The sequence below is a fragment of the Rutilus rutilus genome (assembly GCF_951802725.1).
Source record: "Rutilus rutilus genome assembly, chromosome: 13".
NCBI lineage: Eukaryota > Metazoa > Chordata > Actinopteri > Cypriniformes > Leuciscidae > Rutilus > Rutilus rutilus.
In genome coordinates this window covers 25497207-25506576 of record NC_140218.1, presented here as the reverse complement: position 1 = coordinate 25506576, position 9370 = coordinate 25497207, and the positions used below count along the sequence as shown (strand labels likewise).

Here is a 9370-nt window from a genome sequence, read left to right as displayed (position 1 = left end):
GGCTAAATGAAAGACAATTGATTTATTCCATTTTATTTAGACCTAGTATTTAAAAAGCCATAATAGTATGCTTCACTGTATCGATCTACATGACCAACATCTCTTCATATACACAAACAAAAATATTTCACATTTATATTCATTCATTAAAAGAAAGGAGAATGCACGTTTAAACATCTGTCTCAAAAGTGCTAATAAGATATGACTATGATGCTGGACCGGAAGTAATGACGTTTCTTGTGACAAAAGCAGGTCTATACAAATATATACACACGAATCCATTCCCTGCTGTTTGAGAAACACATGATGTCATCCTTGATCCATTTTTTGTTATTCCTATGTCAAGTTTTCAGGGCACTGCTGTTAGAAATGCGTTGAAGCACATTTCAAAATAGTTCATCACACAGAGAGCACAAGAGGGAGACAAACTCTCACTTCAGAATTTACTGTCAGGAAAATACTTTCTTTTATTATTGGGGAGCCACACAGGGACAGGAGAATCTGAAGTAGTGGACACAGTGATTTACTGTATTTTAATCAGTGTTTACGAGTGTGAATTTGAATCTAATTGGGCAGAAACTACAATACTGAATTGGAGTGACAGTGATTTCAAAAATGAAATGCCTATACGGGCTGAACACTGCCAATATCAGTTTTGATCATAGCCTAACTGTATTTTAATCAGGGCTGGTAATTGGCCACAAGCTACAGAATCATTAAAATATAAAATATTAGACATTTGTATAACATATTTCAAAATATATTTTATATTTTATTTAGATATATTCCAATTGCTAAAACCCGCATCCCGTTTGCTACCTTAATTCAAATCCAAGAATCGAACTGGAATTCAGTTCCGAATGGTGCACACCCCCGTTATTCGTCTCTTCAATGTGTGTTAAATTCGGGTTGGTCTACATTCTAACATCTTCTTGAATGCTTTTCTGAAGCTGTCGTCCAGAAAGGCGTAGAGGAACGGGTTCAGACAGGAGTTGGCGTAGCTCAGGCTGGTAATGAAGTACGAGATGCCGATGAGAAGCGGTGTGGTCCGAAGGTCTGTGGTCAGCGCTACGATTGTGCTGAGGTGAAAGGGCGTCCAGCAGAACAGGCACACGGCCAGTACAATAAACACCATGATAGTCACCTTCTTCTTGGCTTTGTCCAGCGCTTTGGCGTTGGTGTTCAGACGCATGTTTCTTAGTTTGTACAGCATCATGGTGTAAAGAATGCAAATTGTAGACACCGGAATGGCAAAGCCCAGTATGAGGGTATAAATCCGGCTCGCTTTGAACCATAAACTTTCAGGACTTGGGAAACTCAGCACGCAGCTTTTCCTGTCGAAGTCGTCAGGACTGATGTAGACTCCTGCGAAAACGGTGAAGGGGATGACGATGAGGATCACCAGCATCCACACGCATAGACTCACTATCTTGGCTGCCCGGTATGTGCGGTACGGCATGCGCTTGGAGCGCACGGTCGACAGCACCACCAGGTACCGGTCCACACTCATAACAGTCAGAAAGTAGATGCTGGAGAAGATGTTATAGTGATCGATGCTTAAAATAATTTTGCAAAGCACTTCACCGAACGGCCAGTAGTGTAACAGATGCTCCGCTATATTGATGGGGAGCACTAAAGTGAAGAGGTCGTCGGCGATCGCCAAGTTCAGAATGAACATATTGGTCACCGTCTTCATTTTTGGTGCTTTGAGGATCACATATATGACCGCCGTGTTGCCCGTCAGACCAACGGCACATATCACGGAGTAAATGACCGGGAGAACCACGTACAGATCTGCGTAAAAGAAGTAGTCAGCCGGCGGCGTGCAGTTCAGATCGCTCCGGTTGTGAGAGTTGTGATAGTACAACTCCATGCTGTAGTTGCATGCCGGGTTTGGGATGAAGGGGCTCGTGATGTTCTCCATACTGTAACAGCTGAGCCTCCGGGGATAAGTGCTTTACTTTATAAAGCTGCGCTCTCGCTTTCGCAGATCTCTCCACGAGTCTAAGGTGGTCGATGTCTTTCATCTGTCTCTTTGCGCGCCACGAGAACTGAGAGCGATACAATACATTGGCATCCTGCAGAAAACAGACTGTACAAACAAATGTACGCTGAGAAACGTATAACATATGCGCGAATTATGTAGCCTATACAACTTAGAATGTAATAATTTAATTTAAAACAAACAATGCAGAAAAAAATGTAGCATATTCATATAAGAATTGCAAATGTCACTTTTAAAAGAAAAGAAGCAACAGCTAACAGTGAAAAGGTGCGAGGTCTTACCGTGTTTGATATTCTTTCTCCGTGCGCGCGCTGTCCACTCTCTGCGCCAGGCAGCGTAGCTCGCGCTTTCCCCAACAAGTAGGAAAGAAGTGCGACTGGTGACGTCACATTCTACCTCGCGCTCTCCGCAGATCTTTGAAAGAGTCACGCATTCTTTTTGATTTTTTATGTGTGGGTAGTTGTCCTTTGGTAAATTGTCCTTTGGTAAATTACATAAAAAAAATATAAAAAAAACATGTCCTTTTTAAACAGTAATTTTCTAATTTTTTATAATTATTAGCTATATATGCATGCAACTATTGAGATATAATTAACAGAGAATCTGCACGGATATTAACATTAAAATTGAAAGGCAAAAAGCTGTTTAAAATGGGGGGGGGGGGGGGGAGCAGTTACAGCATTTTAAATAGGCTATATAATGCACGTGTTAATATAATTGTGAACCTAAAATTATGAAAATTTCACGTACATGTTAGTCAAGTAAGTTTTTTTATTATTTTTTTATTATTTTTTTATAGCAAGCCAGACTAGAGGATGTGGTGTCCAGCGATTGGCTGACTGTTAAAAGACTTTTAAATCACAACCAGTTATCATAATGGTGAATGATTGGCTTATTGTGCAGCATCATATCCAGTGATTGGCTCAATGTGCCTTGATCCAGTCATCATAAGTGTGAGTGGTTGGCATGTTGTTAAGCATAAGATATGATGGATGATTCACAGTCTGGAAGCTTTGACTGGCGACCTAGGAGTGACAGAGAAATACTTTTAAAACATTATGAAATAAATGATGCATTCCCATCTTAAAATGGAGTTACTTTAGAGGTATTCACCAGTGCACATCCCACACATTTTAATTCAGAAGAACTTAGTAAATTAAAGTTTGAAAACTAGCGCTTTACAATAATGTTAATGTTTACGAAAATGTTAGCTTTAGTTATTGCAATGGTTGATGAAAAATGTATTAAGATGTGAAAATTAACAAAACCCCTACAGTAGATCAATAAATGCTGTTAATTATGGCTTATCATGAATTAACAATGAAGAACAGTCTATACATCAGCCTAGAATTATTAGGGGTGTATGTTGTTTTTGTTGGTTCATGATTATAATGCATTCATTTAAATAAATTGAACCTTGTTGTAAAGTGTTAGCATTTAAATTTACCTTGTGCAAAACCTTGTGTAACTTGAAAAAGTTGTAACTTTGGCAGGCATGAGGCTTTTTGGAGAAACCCATGAACGCTTTTTTGTCAAAAACTGGGATTTTGAAAATAGATTATGAAGTATTTTTCACTATAGCTGTAGCAAAATTATTTAAATTAGTCTGCTTTTGAATGATTGATAATATTATTGTGGAGTGGATAAGTTTCAGTGAGTTCCTGCATGCGTAATAATAAGAAAACAGCATAAAAAGGTCTTTTGAAGATGGTGAATTCTGACCCACATTGACACTGTTGCATATTCCTTTCTTCACAGTGCCAATATAGATTGCTACTCTTGAAGAGGTTATGACTAACTAATAATGGTATTACAGACTACAGTGACTAAATATAAAGCCTTTTCTCTCTTTTCTCATATTCAGCTTCATTCATTTGAGGCTTTATTTTTTCAAATGATTCCGTTTGAATGAGTCCGTTCATACAGGTGGTTGGCTGCTCTATTGCTGGATGAATATGATAAGGTTCTGCTATAGTCATTACATGATAAAGCAGGATTAATGGTGACCATGAGCTGAAGTCAGCTGAGGACAAGGGTATTAATTGCACACAAGCTTATTGTTAATGTGAGCGGTGAATGTGAATTTAAGGCTAAGCATTATCTGATGTTGATTTGTAATTTTAATTAGTGAGGTGAAATAGCATACCCTGCTGTCATTTTAATTTCATCCTTTTTTAATTATACCCCTTGTGTTCCTCATCATCGCTACTCCATTATTAAAGGAAAAGACCTCTTTGGCTTTCTGCGCCAGCACCCCTGATCTGTGTCTCCCGATGAAGAGCTTCATAAGCTGCATGGAGTAATGATAGTTTAAAGGGGACTTGTGTGACTGATTGGCTCGCTTTAGAACAATCAAAGGAAATTGACTTATGTTATTCCCAAGTGTCAAAGAGCTAATTACGTGTGCACGCTGAGAGGAAAGATCCTAAGGTCTGACAGCGCTTTAAAGGGATAGTTCACCCAAAAATTTTGTCATCATTTACTCACCCTCAAGTTGTTTCAAACCTGTATACATTTCTTTGTTCTGTTGAACACAAAGGAATATATTTTGAAGAATGTGGGAAACTGGACAGTTCTGAGCCACCATTGACTTTCATAGTATATATATTTTCCTACTATGGACGTCAACGGTGCCCCAATGCGGCCTGGTTACAAACTTTCTTCAAAATATCTTCCTATTCGTTCAGCAGAACAAAGAAATTGATGAGTATTTTCTCCTAAAATCTGGAGTGAACGAAAAACCAAAAGAAATTGCTGGTGTTTCTGATGTCATAAACTACCTTGTAACCGATCACGACAATGTGTGATCGTCAACGAGTGGATCTCTGAGCTGGAGTGAGTGAGTGGAGGCGGGGCTAATTTGTATATTCACAGAACCGCATACTAAATGAGGCAAGGGTGTAGAGTTACATTCAAGATATTTTAAGGCAAGAATAATTTTTTTTAAAGGATAAAAACTTTTAAATATGTCATTTTGGTGATCAAAGATGAGTTTTAAGGGATCAAATTATTGACCACAGGGGGGACTTTAAGGTTAGACTCACATTTGGCAAAATGTACCATGGCAACCAAAGTTTTCACCAAATAACCAAAAAGAGAGAAAGATTATGAACGCTTTATGAAAGGAGATTGGAGGCAAACAAAATGCAAGAAAAGGCCAGCAGTCATAGAGTCACACAGAGTGGCTACAGAGTGTTACAGTATTATTGTATTAGTGTGACATGTATTATTTTTACTATTATTTCAGGGTAGTATAACAAAAACTTGGCACAAAATATGGTTCCATAGTCATTTTTAAGGTGCAATGATTCAGAAGTTCCAGATTGTTTGAAATGTGGGGATAAAGGAAATGTAAAGGAAGATAAAATGGCATGAGTTTGAGTTCTAGAAATAGTTACATCTAGAAGATGTGTCTCTACTTCATTTGAACTGTCAAATCAGATGTTCTGATTCTCAGTGTGGAGGTTGTTCCATTATTTATGTGTAAGGATGAAGAGATTTTTGGATGGGGAAATTTGTGAGAAGCTGATGTGTAGGAGTTGGGAGCAAGGTGACGGTTTGATGATAGTTTCAAGGGAGCAGAGAGCTGAACAGCCTTTGACGGCTACTAACAGCCATGAGCAGACTCATATGCACAAATTCTCATACCTTAAATATCATGATTGGACACAGTGATACAATGGAATCATTGAGAATTATGAGAATTTATCCATGCGATGAGTCTGCTCATGGTTGTCAGTAGCCACCAAAGGCTGCCCAGCTGGTAAAATTTATACTTGTAGTCTTATGCTAAATTGTATGTAGTATATCAGTTTCATAAAAAAGTGAGAAGAGATAGCAAAAAGATTTAATGTGCCAAAAGAAATGTAACGTGCAACTTGTGGCTGTTTTGAATACATCTTGATTTGCAATATGAATTTGAATAATCTACTCTATAGCCGAAATCAAATGCTTATAGTTGGTAAGATTTTTTGGTAACACTTTATTTCGATGATCCACTTGAGACATTCTATTTACTAAAAGTAACTTTGCAACTACACCTTAAATGTTTTAATACAGTCAACTTGGATATATAAGTAAATTACATTAAACTGACTTAAAAAGGAGCTGAATCTTGTATAACTTGAAGTTGAAGTTGAAAATTGTGTAACATATGTTGTCAAAACCTATTGATCATATATTGTTTTACAGTGTACATGCCAACTATCAGTCATTAGAGTATTAGTAGAATGTCTGCTTAATATCTGCTTACACTTTATTGTGATGCTCCCCAACAGACATTCTACTGACTATAAGTAACTCTGCAAATACATCAACTTGTTTTGAACCCAACACCTAACCCTAACCTAATAGCCTACTACAGTATACTAATACTCTTATGAGAGTTAGTTGAAATGTATAGTTGCATAGTGTAACCGAGAAGAAGTCTCATACTCACCAAAGCTACAGTGATTTGTCAGTCATTTTTTTTTTTTTTTTTTTTTTTTGCATCCATGCTTAAGAAAATAATTAATTTCTTTGTTTTCTTTGGTTAAAAGCTTTCAAGCATATAATCATGCTAACACACAGTCTATTTGCATAACAATCAAAGCGCTAAATTATTTACATGTTCTGGGTGTATTCATGTGATAAAAAAAACTGTGATTGCATGTGATTACACCTTTTGTTTGAGAGCATTTATCTGCTTTTTTTCTGATTTAATCTGTTCCATTTTCTCTTTGAAATTTGAACACACAACATGTGCCCTGAGACAAGGCTAGAAATTTAGTGGGAAGTCTATTTTACTCTTCCCTAAGCATTCGCTCTGAATTTATTCAGCAAATAATCGCAACAGGAATATTGGCTTGTTTACTTGTTAGTAATTTGATAATTATGTCATGGTGGGCTGTTATCCAAAGAGCTTTCATATGTGAACCACTGCTGTGCTGTCACTGTACAGTCTTATTAAACCTATTATTAAAAAAAAAAAAAGAAAAAAAAAAAGACTCAGAGTGACCAAAATTCGGGTTAGAACCAAACTGAACAGAGAAAAGTGGTTTTATTTTAAACATGGGTTGTGTGACAGCAGTAAGTGCAACAGAACACACCCTTAAATGTTTTCTTTTGCAATCCAAATCCTTTTTGTCTCATATGCCAGAATTACAGTTCTACCAAAAAGACTCGGGAGGATTCTCGTATGAATGAATTTTATTTTGTAAAATGATTTTACAGACAAAATGAATAAATAAACCCTTGACAAGCTCTGTCTCAAAGTTATTTGGCGTGGGCCCCGTCCTTCGTCCAGGTCTTGAAGTTAACTGCCTGATGATAGAGGCAGGGGCGGAGCATACCCCCGGACGAGTGGACAGAAGCCATCCTGGTGGTGGTGGGGAGGATGGAGGGGAACTTCGCTACGACACCTACAGGCAGCAAAATAGGAGGATAAGATTGGTCTTTTATATTTGATGTCAAGCTGCGCATTGGCTGCGCAAGATTATAAATTAACGACGTGGAGTCTTTCAGGTAGATCTTACGCTTACGCTTTCATTAACATGTTGAAGGTGGAAAAAAAATCATGGACCACTGATTTGTGTTGTCTAAACCTGTAAAAAAAAAAAAAAAAAAATTTATATATATATATATATGGGTATATATATATTTTTTTTATTATTATTATTACTTTTGGGGCTAGTAAAATACCACATCACATGTGCATTGTTGTTAAAGAGTGTAATTACGAAATAACTTGTACATACAGTTTTCTCATGTGAACATTAATGAGAGAGTAAATGAGCCATGAGAGCAAGAATTAGATCTCATCTATAAGGAGCTATTTCCTCCCAGAACAAAAACCTCATCAGAATTTTAATTGCACATGGAGTGAACAAGGCCATCATCTGCCGCTGTGTGCGTTTATATTGTGTTTGCCTAGTGTAAGGTGTATCATTAAAATGCACGCCTGTTAAACCCCCACTGTGACCAGAAGCATGAGAATGACATGTATTATGACAAACAAATGTATATTACATAAACCTGTCAATACTGTTCAGATTCAACCCACTGTTAAAGGTTGAGACTTCGGCCATTAATGTGGCGTAGGAGGTAAAGGTAGGAGTTTTAAAACAAAAACTGGCATACTAGATACAAACAATTTGAAGCGGATGTGATAGCATGCCAATATTGATAATTTATGACTATAATTATTATTTGTGTGTTATTGTAATCATCTTTGTTTTTATTCTATTCATTTCACATTCTTGTTTCTCATGTGTGCAGTACACTGTGCTGTAGGTTGTAATTGAGCTTTATTATGAGAGTCAGTGAGATATAAGAACACTTGAACTTTGAACCTAATTCATGGCTAAAATCAAAGAGCCATTAATAAGCAGATTAATTACAGATGATCACTCTGAACTTTGACATTAGTGTGAAAAAGTAAAAAAAAAAAAAAAAATACAATATTGAATAATAAACAAGGTGAAGTTTTCATCAAGGGCACTTTAATAAAGTGACAATAAAGAACGTCATAATGTTACAAATGATTCCTATTCCAAATAAACACTGTTCATTTGAATGTTGTATTCATCAAAGAATCCTGAAAATATTTTTTTCACAAACATATTAAGCAAACTGTTTTAAAAACTGGAAAAATAAGAAATGTTTCTTGAGCATTGTCACGATCGAAACGTTTCATCTTGTCATCATTCACTCTGCGTCACGCATCATCTTTGGATATGTTATACAAACAACCCCTGACAAGCATCAATTCAGCATATTAGAATCATTTCTGAAGGATCATGTGACAGTGAAGACTGGAGTAATGATGCTGAAAATTCAGCTTTGCCATCACAAGAATACGTTACATAAATGACTGAAATAGAAAACCATCAGTTTCTTAATTTTAAGCACATTGGCAATAAGGGGCCTACAGCTACAGAACTATGAACTTCAGCGATGTTAGCCTGACTCGGTTGCTGTCGGGAGTAAGTTACAGCTTGAGTTTGACTTTAGAGCCCCTCTGGCTACGCACTGGGGAAAGTGAGGTCCCGCAGCGCCACGGTCGGACTGGGTGTCTCCAGTCTTTTCACACACAAACAGCAACAAGAAGAGAGACTGAGATAATGCCCTTTTTTCTTCTGCAGAGGTCACACCTCTCAAGTTTGGCTTGACCAATGAAAAGGCTGTAATTTCAAGCTCGCAGATTTGTGTGCCATTAAACTCGAATTAGTGAAGCAAGAGTCTCACTGAAATGATAAAGACGTGGTATAGCCCAATTTGAATGATGTTAAGAAAGTATCAATTTGACAGGAAATATTTAAGCGTTTTTTTCCCCTTGAGAAATATTTATTAATGCCTTAAAATAGCTTGCATGTAACTCTACACTAT

General features: G+C 37.1%; 1 protein-coding gene across 1 annotated transcript; it reads right to left on the bottom strand.

Moving 5' to 3' along the window:
• Positions 1-212: 212 nt before the first annotated feature.
• On the bottom strand, positions 213-2314 carry npbwr2b (neuropeptides B/W receptor 2b). Its single transcript, XM_084429334.1, has 2 exons — positions 2287-2314; positions 213-2092 (listed from the first exon to the last, which is right to left on the bottom strand). Exon 2 carries the CDS (start codon positions 1922-1924, stop codon positions 899-901), a length of 1026 nt encoding a protein of 341 aa, XP_084285460.1. The 5' UTR covers positions 1925-2092; positions 2287-2314; the 3' UTR covers positions 213-898.
• Positions 2315-9370: the final 7056 nt, after the last annotated feature.